Source organism: Dreissena polymorpha, chromosome 2 (assembly GCF_020536995.1).
Source record: "Dreissena polymorpha isolate Duluth1 chromosome 2, UMN_Dpol_1.0, whole genome shotgun sequence".
Taxonomy (NCBI): Eukaryota; Metazoa; Mollusca; class Bivalvia; order Myida; family Dreissenidae; genus Dreissena; species Dreissena polymorpha.
Window position 1 is genome coordinate 24,792,883 of NC_068356.1, and position 19,615 is coordinate 24,812,497.

Sequence of the window (19,615 nt, forward strand, 5' to 3'; positions counted from 1 at the left end):
GTATGTTTTTGTTTATTGTAAACAACACGTTACCGGAATAAGGTTAGACATTATCTGTTCTACATCAACATGAAATTTTTAATAAGATTGTATTCATCCTTGAAGAACGTTCTCATATACTACTGTACATGTTCACTTTCGATAAACAATAGGATTGGTTATCCATGTACATATGTATGCCTACATTCCAAATCGTTCTTTACATTCTGGAGGCTGTAGTCTCGGTCGTAAGGCCACAGTCTCTGACCTTTGGACAAACTGTGTTTTGTTAAACCAATGATCTATTAAGAAATATTGATGTGTTTTTATAGATCTTGGGTTAAACTAACTAATACAAGTATATGTATGAGATGTGAAGTCATAAGGTCTGCTAGTTGCTGCTGATTTTCTTGAGTACGGGTATTCAAAAGCAACTATTAAATCGAGTTAAAACCATGAAGAAAATTAATGGAAAATCATTATGACTGCATATATTTATTAAGCAAATACATCCAATACAGATATGCATCAAAAATATTACAAGAATCAACATAATTTGTTAACTTTTCTGTTAAACATAATAAACTGCTGAAAATCATCAAATAAAAAAGAACAGTCCAGGAACATTACAACAAAAACGTTATAACTACGGCATTATAAAACAAGAACAATACAGTCATACAACTGATTATCGTATCGCATTGACATATTAAACAATATTATGCACATTTCTAGCACAACTACATTGTCTGCAAAAGTGTATTTTATCACGCTGAAATGATGAGCACAAATGTAATCTAAATACAAAATAAAGTAAAGAAACAGCATGCTATATAATATATCATACAATTCACTAATCAGTTATCACTTAATCGTGAAATTTAAGTTTCACAAAATATCGTCATGTTATTCATATATAGTAAAATAATAGATGTATGTCTCAATGATATCTATTATTATCAATATCAAAATAACGCATTTGCAATGGTATATATTTGAAATCATTATAAGTTAATGTACCCAATACATTAACTACAATACTAGTATAGTTTGCATACTTCAATTAGCCAGTAAATGACCTTTCTTCAAACGTGAGGCCCCTACTTCGAACTTGAACTTGAATCTATGTAAATGATGAAAATGGAATATCTGTGCGCAACCATATTTCCACATTGTTTTATCTTCCACACATGCATTATGTTACAGTCGCGATGTTTCATCAAATTCTGGCGGCCATTGTTTCTTGCCCAATGCAGCAGACACTTTAGTGTCATAGGACTCGTAAGACTGGTTTTCGTAAGGCGGGGGCAGCACCACCGTCTCCCCCTCGAAGTGTGGCTGCTTGTATTTGTACCATTTCGCCACAAAGATGAAGGCCACCAGGCTAAGTAAGGAGAGAACGGCTAGCAAGAACAGCATGTACTCCATGTGGCCATCGTTTGCTTCTTCCGGAAACCAGTCCGAGGATTCTGAAAACATGTAATATAAAGTAATACGCTTAAATGTTTGTATTTGATTGTGAAATATTCATATGCGCAGCCAGTTAAAGGGGCCTTTTCACATATTTTGGCCTATTTTGAAGTTTGTCATTAAATGCTTTATATTGATAAATGTAAAAATTGGATCTTAAAAGCTCCAGTAAAAAATCAAGAATAAAATTTTAAAAAGTAGCCGGTACCAGGGCTCGAACCAGTGACCCCCGGAGTCCTGGAGTAAGTCGGAAGTAAAAACGCATTAGCCCTATCGGCTATTCCGCCGGTAGTACACAGTTTAAGTATTTTATACATTATATAAGCAATCTTCGTAGTTTCGTAAATTTAAACGACAACATAACTCTCCAAATTATTCAATCGTTTCGCGTTGCAACGCTTTATAATTTTTAGGTTTTCAAATCGTCAAAAGATACATATAATGGCCATATTGGACTTTAGTAAATTTTCAGTAATACTGTTTCATCACATATATAACTAAAACGAAAATTTGCGAATCTGAAACAACTTTTTTCAATTTTTGTCAATTTACCAAACCGTGAAAAGATCCCTTTAAGCAATCACAAATTACAGATATGGGTAGATAAAATACTGATCGATACCCAATTTATACGCACTAATAATAATGGTGTTAAAGCGAATATAATATACCTGGACCCATTAGCTAAAGTCACAACAAACTACTAATGAGACCAGACCAAAAGATGTCTTTATATAGGAAGCAATACGAACACACACGCTGAATTAAGCTTTGGTCATAACAGGGTTGCATCGAGATAATGTTGAACTATCGTCAATATTTTTTCGTCGAACGTACGGTTATCGTGCGTATTTCTTGATACGTGCATACCCGTACGGGCTACGTTCGCACATTTCGTGTTGTTCTTTCCATTGACAACTCAGAGTAGGTATTTCTTTTAGATAATTGTTCAGTAGGGGTACAGCTGGGCCGCATGTGCACGCATGTTTTGCTCTTAATAGTTTTCCCACTATGTGTCGTTATTGAACATCATGCGTGTTTTTCTCAAAGTATGGACGTTATTATTGTTGGCTTTAACGCAATAGCATAGACGACGAACTCGTGAATTCACTGTTTAAATCGCGAGTCGAACGTTCGACAGCCGAATGATTGCACGATTAACTGCATGACTGACGCGCGGCTGGGGCACGTTAGACGCATATCTCCAGGTAGAGTTTTCGTTCCGTGCTCTCAGGCTCAGCATAATACATTTTTCCAGTTTGATCCAGGTTCCAGTCAAATCTCTGCGCGCAGATTGGGTAAAGGCACGGCAAAAAAAAAATTTAAAGATCCACTTAAATCGTTTTGAAAATCAACTAACGTGTGTAAATTGTGCAGTGACCGCTCCTCGGCTTCATGGTGCTCTCGCGAACTATAAAGGTTCATCAAATGCGTGCGTTTTTCTTCCGATCTCAACGTAAATCTTGTCTGCGTATCACACAGTTGGTTGTGACAGTGCTTAATAACTTTCTATAATACTCAGGGCATCGTGCGTTAACCGAGACCATCGGCTCGACGCGCATCTGCACCGCGTTTTTGATTAACCAAACGGCACCTTTATCTGCAGATCGTCCATAAATAATTCAACGACTACCGGTATATGGCAATTACGAGACTGTGAAATACCGGGCACTTTAAATGTCGAAGCGCGTATAACGCGCAGTTATCGGACGATGAGCGTAAGTTGTTTGCATGAACTCAACTGGACAGCAGAGATACATTAACAAACCCACACTTAGCACCATTTTATTTATAGATTTACTGCTTGAAAAGGTCTCATTTACTGCTTTTAGCTTCAATTATACCTCGATATTAATTTACTATTATAACGTTTAAATATTGTCACCAAAATCTCAAAAAATCGTCTTGTTAACAGTATTGCAATAGCCAAGGTAATTATTTTTATGAAACACAAGTCGCACTTTGATCATAATGCAACAGACCCACGTTCCTTGCGGCGTACTTGAGGTACCGCTGTGTTTATTGCAAGATAGTCCGTTTAGATTGCGCCATGAAAGATATTCGTACCACTTAAACGAAGTGCGTCGTGTATGCTTGCAAAACGTTATTTCGAAACAACAAAAATGCACTGCGCTCACAGGTTGATCGCAGGATGTTATCGCGATGGGTTACTGATGCGCAAGGACTACATTTCTTTTTAAGGCATTAAGATTATATATGTTGCCGTTGGCGAGGAGCGTTGCGATCTAGGTAAAGCTCGACACAATCTTGTTGTGACCTTAGCATAAATTAAAAAAAAACGCGAAACAAAACAAGTTTAATACATACCACTGGTACGCCATGACTGCACAATGGTGACAATCAGTGAGGCCACATAGCTTCCAATCCCTGAGGTCATCAAGAACAATCCCATAATGAGACCTTGCATAAACTCGGGGGCTTGGGTGTAAGCAAATTCCAAACCTGTAAAAGTTCATAAGTAGGAATACATGAAATACATAAATGAGTAAAAAATTACATACGGCGGAGCTGACCTTGGACTATAATGCGAACAACAAACGATATATCTGACTCTCGCAGTAATGTACAATAACGTATTATGTACGATTATCTTTACTGCTTTAACACATGGCGTAACCTGGCAAACGAATACTTGTACTTTGTAAAGAAGAAAAAACATTTTTTTTGTCAACCGATATTTATATATTTTCATTTAATTGAAGTTAATGTCTCCTGACAAACATGCGTGTTTTTCTGTAAATATAAATAACTATCGATAAACGTGTACCGGTAATAGTTATTTAAGTTGAGACTGAGTCTCAAGTCATGCATTTATGGAACTCACCAGAAATACTGGCGAACACCTCACTGCCTCCAATCAAAGCAAACTCCGGAACCTGTGCGAACATGGAGATTTTAGAAGCATTGAATGTTGAGCCCGACAGCTCCTGGGAGATAAAACCGTGGTTTTCCATGTCTTTCTTTCGTATGATTTCTATAATGCCGGCGTACACCATCGATAACGCAACCAAAAATATGCCAATACCTGAAAATTAATCATAAATTAATATAAAAGTAGTCGTACGTTCTCGAAATGATCAATTTCAATCGATTAATAGTTTTATATTTGTTAGCAGTTTTAGCTCACTTTAGCATAAAAAAATACCAAGTATAAGTCATTGGTATATGTCATTGTCTGTCGATCGTGTCACCGTCATTATGGCATTTCTTGCTAACTATTGTAATGTTCACACTCATTATTTTTGATTGATACATGTATATATTTAATTTTTCAATAATAAACGCCCTTTAATATTTAACCACTTATTTGTTTGAAACTAGCAAGTGATATGATGCGATCCGTACCCATTCTCTGGAGATGTGTTGGACTTTTGCCGTACTTGGCCAGTGTGGGGTACACGATCCTGTCCATGATGGGAATCATCACCAGAATAATGAGCGTATTGAAGATGTTCAGAATGGCTGCGGGCAGTTTTGCGCCGTTCACGGTGATGTCCATCCTCTCGCTTTGTAGGAACAAAGACGTACTCATCTTCGGCAAAGAAAACATTGCACTCATTTTTGCTCCGAAAATATTTATCTAGCAAAACACTTTTTCTATTTCAAACAAACGTTTAGAACTAGCCATCGGTCATTATAAAATGTCAAAAGTTTCAACTAAACGTACCATTCTAACAAATACAATATTTGCAATCCATGTTCACATATATATTAATTTGTACCGATAAATAAACCAAGCTGGTATGGTACCTGTGAGTATACTGCCCAGTAGATAATGACAATTCCGAAGACTGGTAGGACCTTGAGGACGGCTTTCACGCCTTCCACCATCGGATGGTCGTACGAACCACCGTTCTCTTTCAGTGCGTTGCGCCAGGAAGGGTTCTTGCACTTGTTGATACTCTGACAGCACACCCCACAAGACTGAGCCACAATGCTACCTACAACGAATCATAGCATCATATAATGTATTTTGGCGTAGCTGTCTAACCTAGCTAGGTTTAGACATAATAAAATAGCCAATCGAATGTTGCAGAAATTTCCCGCCAAAAGACCCGAATGAATAAATCCCAATATTCCATTGGCTGATATTGAGAGAAATTCTCTAAAATATTTGCATTGTGCAACTCCTTTCGAGATTACTGAGTATAGCGTTTCCATTGTGTGGTAATCTCCACTTTCTATGACATGTTCATTTTGTTCTTAGACAGTTCCTGTTCACATAGACACATTTTGTTCCAGTCGCAAATACGAGTAAACGTGTGGGTTTTGGGCGTTTTTCTTAGAATTACTTGGCCGTTTTCATGATCAGTAATTCTCTATATGAAAAATATATATGTATCGTTATAATTATGGTAAATATAATATAAAAATGCAAGGCTCTACTGACATGCTCAGTATATTGGAAATAGGGTCAAGCAGGAAACTTAACATTTCAATAAAAAAAACTTTTATTGTAAACTTTATTTATCTCAAAATGTAATTTATTATCAAAAATATTATGTGTTAATACATGTATATTAATATTGGTTTAGAAGTAAATAGTACACATTATGTAAAAATAAAGATTATTTTCTTAATGTCATCGATTACACAAATTTAAATTAAAAGCCGAAGAAGTTATACCATCTGTTGGTTGGTGGATATATTTTTGTTTGGCAATCATGAAGATCACGATCGCCAAAAGCATACTGAGAAGGGGAATCAGGAAGCCGTAGTCAAAGCCTACTTCTTGCTGCACGTATGCCACACCTGAGTAGGCCACCACGGCTCCGGCATTGATAAACCAGTAGAACCTGCAGATCATGTATATGGTGTCTTGTGTACGATTGAGCAACTTCAGGCCACTAATCAACAGGGTCTTTAGCGCAGAGCTACCACAGCGCCAATTCAGGAGAACCCCTTCGCTTTATCTTTATGTATTTGCGAAAGCTTTCAAGAAATGATGAAAATAATACAGGACACATACACAGTTTTTAAACAAAAAACAACATCTTAATATTGCGGGTCTTTGCCACTGTTATTTAACAAAATTCTGGGGAGACGCCTGCAAAATAGAAATGCTGTGTACTGCTAATGTTAGATTGCTGGCAGTATCTTTTTGATAAATAAATAACTGCACATAAATCTATACGGGCTTTTTAGAAACTTCCGAAGTATGTTTGGCCTAAGCTTTAAACAAGTACATGCCATCAAGCCCTAACCATTATCAGATGTAAGAACCAATTAACTAAATATATTATATATGTAAATGCTGTATAAGATACACACTTAAAGACAGACAGACAGTTGTATTGGCGACTACAATCAGTACATAGCAATATAAACATAGCAAATAGTTCATTAAAATAGCAAGTCAATGGAATTTGCTTGATATTATTTAGTTTACTTGCGGAGAATGTTCTTAACATATTCGATGCGAGTTAAATATTTAAGTCTATGTATTACTGAAACAAGACGGATATTAGATTTATTAGTACTACAACTATTAAATAACATTTAACCATTCGTATCACCATGACCATGACACAATTAACAACAACAAACTTCAGGAGACAATGCATATAGTTTGACCAATAACAGCGGCTCTCAAATGCAGACATACATAACAGACACGTGTGTTAATATATTCTTAAGGTTAGCATCCACCAAAATGTGGTGTTATTGGTTCATATTGATTAAGTTGGTTCTAATTGCGAAAAAGATATACTCAGACAGTTCTAGGAGTTCTGATTTGTTAGTATTTTAATAAGCTAAATGAATTTAATGAAATATTTTATACTTAAATAATTAAATACTGCGTATACAACAGACACATGCTCTACTAAATACATGTAGAAAATCTAACCAGTTGAAAAACGACTGGACTGCATCGGGGCCTAGATCTTTGATCTGCTCAGCCCCAAATGGACCCACATTGGCTTTGATTCCACCCGTCCCTATGGCAACAAACACCAGACCCACGAAAAAATAGGTTTTCCTTGTCCCCTTTTATATGAAACGGAAAAGAATAAGTTGTCAGAGAAAAAATGTTTTGGCAAAATGCGTCAATTACATGAATCTATAAATTGAATAATTATTTACAAACAAAATGCCATACAACAGTTCCAAGCATAGCCTAAAATGACTAAATTTATTTTAACATTAATTACATCTTATATCATAATGCGATCTTATAAATAGTTTGAAATAACTGCACTATACGTTAAAACAATTGTCGGTTTTGCATTCTTACTAAGCTCATGTCTTCGTCTCCTCCAAACCATTTCCTATAGTCTATGGCCGATGCCGGCAGTAGAAACAGGCCTGTAAAATGAACGCGACAGGTAATCAAATGTTCGTTTTTGAATTGTTTTCATTGTTTATGTGACATCGACTAAAACATCGAAATATTTAAAAAAAGACGGTTTCCGTGAGACTTCATGCATTTAACTTCGTGTGCAAATCCACGCAGTTGCAATTGCTGGTGCACAAAGGATATTTTCGACAATATTTTAACGGAATTGCAGTTGTACATATAACTCTATACAAGTCCATATTTCATCGATCTCTTCGATATTTGCATATACATTTACACTGATGATACTGTTAGGCTTTGTCGACGGACAAGTAAATAATACAAGACTTTTGTCAATTATTTTTTAACTCGGCAACGTAAATTTCGCTAGTTGCATTGCAGAAATTACAATCTGCTATTGAGTCTTCTAGTTTTAATACTCGATTTGTTAGTCCTAAAACATATATTACCAAGTATATAGATCAGTCCAGCCCCAAGAATGGTGTTGTATTTGCCAGCGAAAGAATCAGCGATAATTCCTCCCACCACGGGAATGCACATTACCGTCCCTGAAGTGGTAACAGAGTTCCGATCACAAATAATGTAAGACTTTTACCGAGTATATAGATCAGCCCTGCTCCCAGAATGGTGTTGTATTTTCCAGCCAAAGAATCGGCCACGATTCCGCCTACCACGGGGATGATGTACACCGTCCTTATAAATCAAATTTATGATTAAGCCATAGATATGGGTTTGCTGTCGTTTGTGCATGTATGAAGATGTGTTCCTGTATATTGTATCTGAAAGCGTTCCGTTGATATGGTATCGCATTAATTAGATAACTACTAGTATGTATTGTATTTATTTCAACTTCTGTTTTAATGGAATACGACCATATTTGATGCACATTTGTCGTGCAATAGAGCCACGTTGTTCTACTAGTCAGAGAGACATAAAATAGATTATTTCAATTCAAATCGAAGCTGCAAATGATTATTTGGGTCGATTCTGATATAGAAATATGTACAATTGTGTAACGACAAAAAACTACGATAGCACACACGTTTTATTCAATACAATTTATTTATGCTTCATCGAGCAGCGACACAATATAATGTATAACACAGGCAAATGTGACTACTGTCCTTTGATAAAGCAAATGTTAGCTTGGCAATGTAAGTATTTGTGTCACACTCATCTAGATTTATCAACGCCTGTTATCTTCGTATGTCAGCTTTAATGTTTTTTTCCTTCATTTTATAGACCAAAGTATGAAATGCAGGTACAGAAACATGCAAGCATATTGGTAAACGCAAACTGTACACGCTCTTTTAATTGTGTTCTTAATTGGTTACCTATTTATAAACCTGTCCTCTGTCCCTTTATGTATGCTTATCACAAGCGCACGAGTTAAACATGTGTTAATATATTTACAGACAAATAAATATTGTGAAGTTTAAATTTACCTCAATTTCATCGTTTAATCTTTCATGGATAAGATTGTCAACAATCATTTAATGGCAGTTCACTACATTATCTTCATGTTTTGTTCTTGATAAATGAAGTATGATTTTGGTATCATTATGATGTTAACATTATCATCTGATGAACTTTAGAAATGAGCGTTATCAATTTAATATGTTGTCCAACATGCATCCTGCATACGACAAACACGGCTGTATTCCGCTGTTTCTGCTCGAAAATAATAACAACAGTAATACTAATAATACTCAAACTTACTCGTGTTTTATTTCTGGGCACATGAATTTCAATTGAAGAATATTTAAAATGTACTTCAATAAGCACAATTGATATTGGTTACCAAACTTTTCGTTATTACGTTAAAAACATGTATACAAATAACTAGTATATTTCGAAAACTCACACGGAAAGAGATGCATCATAATGTCGTGATGTACAATATTAATACGCAGAGCTATTTGCATATAGCTTCATGACAAAACCGTATAATTAAATAGATTCATTGATATGTATGCAAATCATGACACAACGCAAAAAAGTAAGTAGAATTTAATGAAATATTTACATCTACCCCTGGTGGTTTGCCAGAATCACGACAATCAATACAATTTAAAAAATGTACTTACCTGAAAAAACGAGCGTGATGACCGAAGCACTGTCGCTGGAAATCTTGAGCTTGTCGGTGCAGAACAGCACCATGTTGGCCACCACGCTATAGTACGTGAGTCGCTCGCATAGTTCCGTCACCAGTATGCTGCACACAGTGAACAGTCTGCGACCTGTGATCCTCGCCGTCTGCTTTGGCCTGGCCTCCTCCAGGTCGGTTTCCTTTGTCATTGCTGGGGTTCTAGGCCTGGTCCGACGGTGGTCCTCTGGTGCGTTCAGCAAGGGTTGGGACTCAAAACTGGTATCGCCGAAATCTTCATTGTCGCTATTAGTCTTCAAATAAGAAAGGTCAACAAAACGAAGATAAAGGATTTATCAGCCTGGAGTCGCAGGAATGTGTCTTAAACAACCCTTGAAATAATGGTGTCTTGCTTTAAAGTGTAGGTAGAGGAGGTTATCATTTAGATTATTTACATCACGTGTATTCAAGTTAAATCGTCTAATCAGTTGGATATACCTATTCAAACGATACTAACATCCTTATTATTTCTAGTTTGTATTACAAAACGTATGTCGATGTTTCAAATTTCTATATTAAAATCAGAAACGTTAAGAACTCTACTTAAATACAACGCATGTATAGGTACCCTTTGTTGTTTTATATACCATTTCAATTTTATGTGGAATACATACTTTATTTACCACGAATGTAGCCATGACTTAACGAGTTATTGTTTTTATACAAGTTTCTCTTTCCTTTTTATATAAAAATACACCGAAAACTAATAATTCATAGCAAGTTATTATCTGTTTGATTTCTCTTTTAGCGAGTAGGTCTTCTGATCACAATATCCATACAAATGTTAGGTTCATTTGTATTTTATTAGTTTTTCTACATTTGCACTATATACAATGTTTATTATATAATCTATACAACTGGTCACACTGCACTATTTATTACCTCTCATATAACTCACCAGCATGTGACCGTGATGAAGATATCATATAATTTTGCTCGATAATAATCATACTGATGTTTCAAAGATAATACAATTAATAAATGCACAGACACCCGAAAGAAAAAAAAACAGCAACAGAGAATAGCATTGTTGACCTGATTATGTTTATTAACCACAATATACGTTTAATTGTATACCCATAACATATATAATAATGTATTTAAACAAACTAACAAGCTTAAAGGGATCTTTTCACGCTTTGGTAAATTGACAAAATTGAAAAAAGTTGTTTCAGATTCGCAAATTTTCGTTTTAGTTATGATATTTGTGAGGAAACAGTAATACTGAACATTTACCATGGTCTAATAAAGCCATTATATGCATCTTTTGACGATTTTAAAACCTAAAAACTATAAAGCGTTGCAACGCGAAACGATTGAATAATTTGGAAGGTTCTGTTTTTGTCGCTAATATAACGAAAGGATTCGTAGTCGAAATATATGCTTTGCGTTTCTTCACAGCTACAGTATAATAACCTCCCTTAGTTTTACATTTGCCACGTTAACAATATTAAATTGTAACTTGTTCTTCATAAAGTAAGTTAATTGTATGGCTAAAAGTAATATATTAAGCATTTAAAGAGTATTTGATATTTAAGCAATGTTTCTAGTAAAATCCGGCGTATATATTCGGCTAGTTTCTGTGTTAGTGAAGGAGAAATGCTGATCGGTGATCTCCGTAGAGTGCGGATGGAATTCGGAAACGTCGGTAGTTTCCGGATCGTGTCTTTCCGTTAGCTAGGTGGCGCTCTGTTTGCCAGTATATAAAAGGCTTGCAAAAAGGCAAGTTGGGGAGTCTCGGTCAGCAGCTGGAGCGTGCGCGTCGCGACCGAGGCGAGAGTCACCCGCAGAAGATCTTCTCACCTGTACATATTTCCTTATAGAGGGAACTTCTGCGGGCGGCTCTGCTAATCCAGCTGAGTCCGCCACCCTCGAGCCGGACGTGTTCTAAACTGCTATGTTCGCTGTCTCCCCGAAGATACAGCGGTCTCGTCAACCGCTGATACAGGACCTTGAAGACCGGGGGCCCGAGCCACTCTGTTTGCAAGGGTCAAGGAGGTAGTGTGGCTTTCACACTATACTTTCCAAGAGAGGGACTGGTACATCGACGGGGGTTCGCTATCTCCAGGATCTTGAAGACCGGGGGCCCGAGCCAATCTGTATGCAAGGGCCTAGGAGATAGTGTGGCTTTCACACTATACTTTCCAAGAGAGGGACTGGAGAGAGCGGGACAGGGAGCTTACCATTATGGAGGACGTACGGGGTGGACCTGGTGTTGGCATCAGAACATCGAGGGTGTGGCCCTAGAGAGTGGACCCGGGGCGGCGGTACTCAGTGCGCTCAACGCACTGGGGAAACCGTCTCGGGGTTGAAGACGACGGCCGGTGACGAGAGTGGCCATAAAGGCAGAGCTGCTTGCTGCACTCCCTCGGAGGAGCTGCGTCCAGACAAGAATTTGTCTTGAGATTGTCTCCCCTGAAACATCACAGGGGCAGGTCGATACCAAATGTAGTCACGAAGACGCGGGAACGACCTGTAAATAACCTACAACAACACACACGCAAGTTGGGGAGTCCTCCGGTGTATGCGAGCGGATCAACATCTGAAGAAAATGGACGTTACTCTAAAAGATGCTGCCCGGGCTGCAGAGTTCCTGTTTCTTGGAGAGGGTTGGAATCTACGGACGTCGTACAAGGCAGTGTCGGAAGCTTCACCTAAGGCCTTGGGGTGACGTGAGCCAGTGTCTTCGCGGAAGCCAGTAGCCTCACGGAGGCGGTGACATGTAGCTTCACGGAAGCCGGAGGATTCGTGGAAGGAACATCGGCATTGTGAGGCCGCGCACATAGCGCTCGGTGGCGGCCTCAGGAAATCGGTCGAAGGCATCGATTCCCCTCTTTTGGTCGCATTGTATATATTTAAGGCGACTCAATTACTCTTCATTTTCCAATCATAAGGCAGGTAGCCTGAGAAAAATTAGTTTTAATTCATTGTTATTTGTAATCGGCCTTCCGAGGGTTTCGGAAGGCACATCGTCGTTGTGAGGCCGCGCACATAGCGCTCGGCGGCGGCCTCAGGTAGTCGGCGGCACGCGCTACATATTTGATGGCAGCGGTGGGATAGGGTACAGAAACCTATCGACAGTTCTAACCTGTCAAGCCCAGGCCTCAAAATGGCTCAAGGTGGTGACGCAAGTCTTCTTGAAGCAATGGAGCGGTTGAAGCGGGAAAATGAAGCCCTCGTTAAAAAGTGTGAAACGTTGACTTTGGAGAAGGAACTTGATAGATTAGAGCGTGACAAAATCCAGACTCGCTTCTCTACTCCTGGTCTAGAAACAGAGACACCTAAGCCTCAATCAAAGTTATTTATTCCCGGAGAAAATGTAACAACAAGAAAGAAGACTTCATTGAAGCCTTCAGCTTCAGTGAAGGCAGCTACATATGATGGTCAATCATCGTGGCGAGATTATAGAGCGCACTTTGAGACGTGCGCTGAGATTAATCAATGGGACTACAACGACAAGGGATTGTATTTGGCAGTGTCGTTGCGTGGCCAAGCGCAAGGGGTATTGGGAAACCTTGCACACAATTCCAGAGATTTTGATTCACTGTTGCAAGCCCTAGAAGAACGTTTTGCGCCTCCTGACCAGACGGAACTGTACAGAGTGCAGTTACGCGATCGCAGGCAAAAAGCATCGGAAACGTTGGGAGAGCTGGGGCAAGACATTCGAAGATTAAACAACCTGGCATACCCCTCTGCACCGGCAGACCTGAAAGAAACATTGGCCAAAGATCAGTTTCTTGATGCTCTTCAAAGTGCGGACATGAGACTTCGCATCAAACAGGTCCGACCAGTAAGCCTCAATGATGCCATCAGGCACGCTGTGGAGCTCGAAGCTTTTTATCGTGCAGAAAGAACTAAGCCTGACAGACATGTGTCTGCGGTAGGTACCGATGACGATAATTAAGCCAATGAAGCAAATGAATGAGCTTCAAAAGATGGTTGACATGCTCAACAAACGGCTTAGTCAGCTCATGGGCACCGCGGAAACCTCACAACCCAGATATGGTTAAAGGCCAAGCATCATGGAGCGACGGTGTTACACCTGCGGCTGAATGTTTCACTTGAAGAGGAAGTGTCCTGATAATGGGGACTTTGTGTGTTTTTGGTTCAGTACGAACCATGTTAAGTAGTGAGTAGATTTTTTTAGGCACTGATGTTGATACATTTATTATCTCAAGAAGACATTCGTTATTGCAATATGTATGTTAGCCCTTGTTGAAGTTTGCTTGTGTACAGTTTTTGGATTAGTTGTAGTGTTTGATTGTATTAGTTTTGTATATTGGAATCATGAGGGGACTCATGTCAAATCGGAGGCGTGGGTAATATAACGAAAGGATTCGTTGTCGAAATATATGCTTTGCGTTTCTTCACAGCTACAGTATAATTACCTCCCTTAGTTTTACATTTGCCACGTTAACAATATTAAATTGTAACTTGTTCTTCATAAAGTAAGTTAATTGTATGGCTAAAAGTAATATATTAAGCATTTAAAGAGTATTTGATATTTAAGAAATATTTCTAGTAAAATCCGGCGTATATATTCGGCTAGTTTCTGTGTTAGTGAAGGAGAAATGCTGATCGGTGATCTCCGTAGAGTGCGGATGGAATTCGGAAACGTCGGTAGTTTCCGGATCGTGTCTTTCCGTTAGCTAGGTGGCGCTCTGTTTGCCAGTATATAAAAGGCTTGCAAAAAGGCAAGTTGGGGAGTCCTCCGGTGTATGCGAGCGGATCAACATCTGAAGAAAAGGGACGTTACTCTAAAAGAACAGTATTCTGGAGCAGTTGGGTATTTACGTTCGCTTCAAGCTTTAAACGGTGCTGCCCGGGCTGCAGAGTTCCTGTTTCTTGGAGAGGGTTGGAATCTACGGACGTCGTACAAGGCAGTGTCGGAAGCTTCACCTAAGGCCTTGGGGTGACGTGAGCCAGTGTCTTCGCGGAAGCCAGTAGCCTCACGGAGGCGGTGACATGTAGCTTCACGGAAGCCGGAGGATTCGTGGAAGGAACATCGGCATTGTGAGGCCGCGCACATAGCGCTCGGTGGCGGCCTCAGGAAATCGGTCGAAGGCATCGATTCCCCTCTTTTGGTCGCATTGTATATATTTAAGGCGACTCAATTACTCTTCATTTTCCAATCATAAGGCAGGTAGCCTGAGAAAAATTAGTTTTAATTCATTGTTATTTGTAATTAGCCTTCCGAGGGTTTCGGAAGGCACATCGTCGTTGTGAAGCCGCGCACATAGCGCTCGGTGGCGGCCTCAGGTAGTCGGCGGCACGCGCTACACTAAATTTTGTGAAGCTACGAAGATTGCTTATATAAGGTATAAAATACGTCATGCATATGTACTCGGTGGAATAGCTCAGTAGGCTAAAGCGTTTTTACTTCAGGACTCTGGCAGGACTCCAGGGGTCACTGGTTCGAAACCTGGTCCGGGCAATGTTCTTTTCCTTTTTTTAATTTTATTCTTGATTTTTTACTGGAGCTTTTACGATCCAATGTTTACATTTATCGATATAAAGCATTTAATGAATAAGTTAAAAACTGCCAAAATCTGTGAAAAGGCCCCTCATCATTGTTATATCGATTATGTAGCAATTAAAGTGTGAAGGTGTTTTTAAAAATATTCGCACAAAAAAGACTGATTACGGTTAAATATAAATAATTGTTCAAGATGTTCTTGCGAGTATTCAACAAAAAGACTTTTTTCGTTTTGAAATGGACACTTGTATATGAGGTTGACTGCTCTGATGTGAAATCAATATGTTGACTATTGCACAGCTGTGCAACGACGCCTATAGAATTCTTACAAAAAGTATACATTCTGCAAAATCCTAAATGTTATCTGCATATTTACAGTCGTACAGTAAATGTAAATGACTCATACTTGTCCGCTTATAAGTAGTTTTTGAAATGTTCTGGTAATATCTACCAAAATATTAAGAAACGTGTTCATTTTTTCACAATCATATAAATAAATGCAAATAAATACCGGTACATAATATAAATTTTCATGACATGAAGGTCTGATCGCTCAAAGGTTTGAACATATACTAAATACTTGAAGTTTCGTTTAGTAACGATAAATTCAACGAATTAACCTGCTATTAATCATTTTTATCAAAATACATGCCAAAAAATTGTTTCATTTTTTATCATTAGACATTGTTTCAATTTAATCAAAATATATGTAATGCAATTGTTTGTTACAACAAAATATAGAAAACTTGTTCATTATATCTTTTTGAGGGGATGTGGGGAGGGGGGTGGTGGTGGTGGTATGCATACATCTAGCAATACAACTCATATCTACATGTTACGGAATCCGGATAGTGCCATGTATAATCTCGCCCTTCTTACATCAAGCGATACACGATCTTTTGCGCCACAGTCGCGGCGACGCACGACATTTTGCGCGACAGTCGCGGCGACGCGCGATATTTTAACACGATATATCACATTTTGGGCTACCTACACAATGGCGATATTTCGTGGTACATTCTCGCGCGTCGCTTCGTGTATCGCGCAAAATATTCAGCGTCGCCGCGACTGTCGCGCAAAATATCGTGCATCGGCGCAACTATCGCGCAAAGTATCGTGTATACTTCGTGTGTCGTGTGTCGCTCGTGATGAAAGATGGGCGAGATTTTAGATGGCACTATCCAGATTCCGTAACATTTAAATGGGGTTGTTTTACATTTAAATATGACATGTTGTTTGTTAATAAACCAATATCAATCCAGCAACATAAATATTGACTTTTTTTCGTAACGCAAATGACAAATGCATTGCAAATGATTACTTAAAAAATAAGTCCAATGAAAGCCTAATGCAATAATGAACAATGCGCCCACTCTTCCAGATGAAGGAGGAATTATGTATTAGCAACTGTAATGTCGTGTGTCATCCAACTGTAAGAATTTGCATTATGAAACAGAGAAATGCTCCGTATTTCTAGTCAGAAATGCAAACATAATCAGAACCAGCTGTATTTGTATCCTTATTGAAGTTAAATGTCTATTATAAAAATGCATCGGGCACGACATTTTGATAATGAATGCCGCTATGGAAACGTTTGTGAGTCATCTTTAGATTTAATAAGCCTTAAGGTGTTAATGCTACGACAAACAGCATTCATAACCAAGATTATCCATGGCAAGATTAATTTTACCATTGCTAATATAAAAAACCAACAACATCCTATCGTATTGATTTGTGTGTGTTCAAAAAACCGAATTAATTATTCTCCAGGAGACATCATACATTATTTTTAGGATATGAGAATCGTGAATATTGAGAGCGACTTGTTCACACTTTGGTAAATGACCATTTAAGAGAATGTAGTATTTTTCAATACATGTATAAAGGTAAACATTATAATCAAACAAGCAAACTAACACTGCTGACTAAAATTAAACAATTCTATGTTAGATTATTAAAACTCATCAATCGAAATCGGAAAAAAAAATAATAAAGGATTTGTTACGCTTTTCATCGATAATGTATCATCGTTTATTACAAACATAGTGTTTATACTTCCTTGGGAAGTCCAAAGCCTACGTGCTGTGGTGGTATATCGTTCTACTTGTACCGAGTTCGATCTCAAAGGGTTGACATATATTTTTTCCCTGTTATTATAATAGTTACTAAGTACTCAAATGTCCATATAGTACAGTTTTGTCAGTAGATTCTTTTAATAAACGTTTTTCAAAAATACGAAATTGTGTTAACAATCCCCTGAAGAAATTAGATATCATTAGCGACACAACATATATTTTAATACAATTGGCAACACGCAACATAAGCGCCAAACCAAGTTTAAATAGAATCGGCAACACGTGACATTAGCGGAATTACAGGTTCGAATAGAAATAACGAAACGTGACATAAGCGACATTATATGTTTGAATAGAAATTACACCACGTGACCTTAGCGACATAAGGTGGTTGAATAGATCTGGTAACACGTGACATCAGCGACATAACGTGTTTCGATAGATGTGGCAACACGTGACATTAGCGACATGCACACATTTATAAATGTAAATGTAGCGGCAAAAAATGTTTGAATAGAAATTGAGACACGTGCCATTAGTGTCATAACATGTTTGAATATAAATGACAACACGTGAAATTAGCGGAATAACATGTTCGACTAGAATCGACAACACGTGACATTGAAGACATAGGATAATTGAATAGAAACGGCACCACGTGACATTATCGACATAACATATTTCATCACGTTAAATTAGCGGCATAGGGTGTTTGAATAGAAAAGGCAACACGTGACATTAGCGACATACACATATTTCAAATATAAATCGCAAGACGTGGCATAAGCGTTCTCACGTGGTTGAATTGAAATGTCGAAATGTGACACTTTCAAACATTATTGAAATGATCGACGCTCTACGCATCTGCATCCTGCACGAGGAGTGTGTGTGGTAGTATACATTTATCATGCATGCAGGTCGGTGAACGCATGATAAATCAAGCGATTTGTACTTCATACATTCATAACCGGCTGCAAATAGGTAGGTGCATGAGGTATGAGATGTATACGCGACAAGGAAGCGAACATACCTGATCATAAATTCAGTAAACACAAAGCATCGGGACCTGTACCCACCTGTGTCCCATTCGAACCACCGGCGTCGAATCGGTAGCTCATGTCGTCTGTAATACCGGTCCCTATTCGAATATTCGATCACATATATTATTTCATTTCTTTCCGTACTGAATCGGTGAACTTTTAAGTCCTATCTATTCAAGTTGATGCACATTGTTGTTTCATGACCTTCCGTATGGACCAGATGGATTTTTAACCCCCATTTATTCTGGTCCACGCATATAGTATGTCCTGTATATAGACAAGGTGGATTTTTTGGATATTAATTCATATAATTTTGAATATGTTCAATCCCACACAGTGTTCTATCACATATTTACTTGGTCGAGTTATTTCTGCCGCGTTATTGTACAACTATAATAACTTCAATAGACTTGTAAACATGAAAACCCATAACCAGTAAACAGTGTACGTTAAATATGAGACTTAAAATAATACCAAATAAGTACTAGATAATAACCCATATTTAGATCTACATGTGACTCAAGCGCGTGTTCATAACATTTTCTGTAATAATTATTATCTAGTCTCGTGACCCATGCACAAACGACTGGCTAATATTTCCTGATACATGTACAAATAGATTCATTTCCCATGCACCAAGACGATCAAATTATGTAACAGCTGCGAAAAAATAATTGGATTCTCAATTGAAACTTACACTGTGATTGTTGGTAAATTAGATTTCACGTTATAAACCATGTTTTAATAGTTTTCCTCCAAAATAATTCAAAACATTAAGCCATATGATCAATACAAAGTTCATCAATCCATTACAACTGGGAATCACAGACCTTTTTTATGACGCTTCTATGATAAAAATTATTTCCAAACCATATAAATGTAGAATCAAAATGTGGGTTGGTTTATAAACACTGTTTTGACAATTTTGTTGATTTAAATAAGATGATATTATTTTGTAAATGTTAATGTTGTTCTTATTTAGAAGTACATGTTTTGAAAATAAAACATTTGTTGAAAATATGGGTAGTTACAGTTTTCTAGCATCAATGTTCATAAAATCTTCTTAAGACCATGGTTTTTCAACTGAGATATGGACCCAAATGTTATCCA

General features: G+C 37.9%; 1 protein-coding gene across 5 annotated transcripts; it reads right to left on the reverse strand.

The window, feature by feature from the left end:
- Positions 1-458: 458 nt before the first annotated feature.
- LOC127866289 (solute carrier family 15 member 4-like) lies at positions 459-18,970 on the reverse strand. 5 transcript variants are annotated; one of them, XM_052406737.1, is made up of 11 exons: positions 18,542-18,970; positions 9,856-10,168; positions 8,218-8,316; positions 7,706-7,776; positions 7,319-7,458; positions 6,097-6,266; positions 5,221-5,411; positions 4,816-5,002; positions 4,295-4,495; positions 3,778-3,912; positions 459-1,448 (listed from the first exon to the last, which is right to left on the reverse strand). In XM_052406737.1, the coding sequence occupies exons 1-11, from the start codon at positions 18,581-18,583 to the stop codon at positions 1,180-1,182; spliced, it is 1,818 nt and encodes a 605-aa protein (XP_052262697.1). In that variant the 5' UTR covers positions 18,584-18,970; the 3' UTR covers positions 459-1,179. The 5 variants fall into 5 exon arrangements, with proteins under 5 accessions (XP_052262697.1, XP_052262696.1, XP_052262698.1 ...); XM_052406736.1 differs by lacking the exon at positions 8,218-8,316 and adding an exon at positions 8,364-8,461 and having other exon boundaries at positions 9,855-10,168; XM_052406738.1 differs by lacking the exons at positions 8,218-8,316; positions 18,542-18,970 and adding exons at positions 8,364-8,461; positions 10,529-10,774 and having other exon boundaries at positions 9,855-10,168.
- Between the last annotated feature and the right edge of the window lie 645 nt (positions 18,971-19,615).

Coding starts and splice junctions, on each gene's coding strand:
- LOC127866289 (XM_052406737.1), bottom strand. CDS start 18,583: ATGAGCTACCGATTCGACGCCGGTGGTTCGAATGGGACACAG. Junction 7,459..7,705: donor GAGACGAAGACATGAGCTTA/GTAAGAATGCAA, acceptor TTCATATAAAAG/GGGACAAGGAAAACCTATTT. Junction 5,003..5,220: donor ACTGGGCAGTATACTCACAG/GTACCATACCAG, acceptor TCTTTGCCGAAG/ATGAGTACGTCTTTGTTCCT.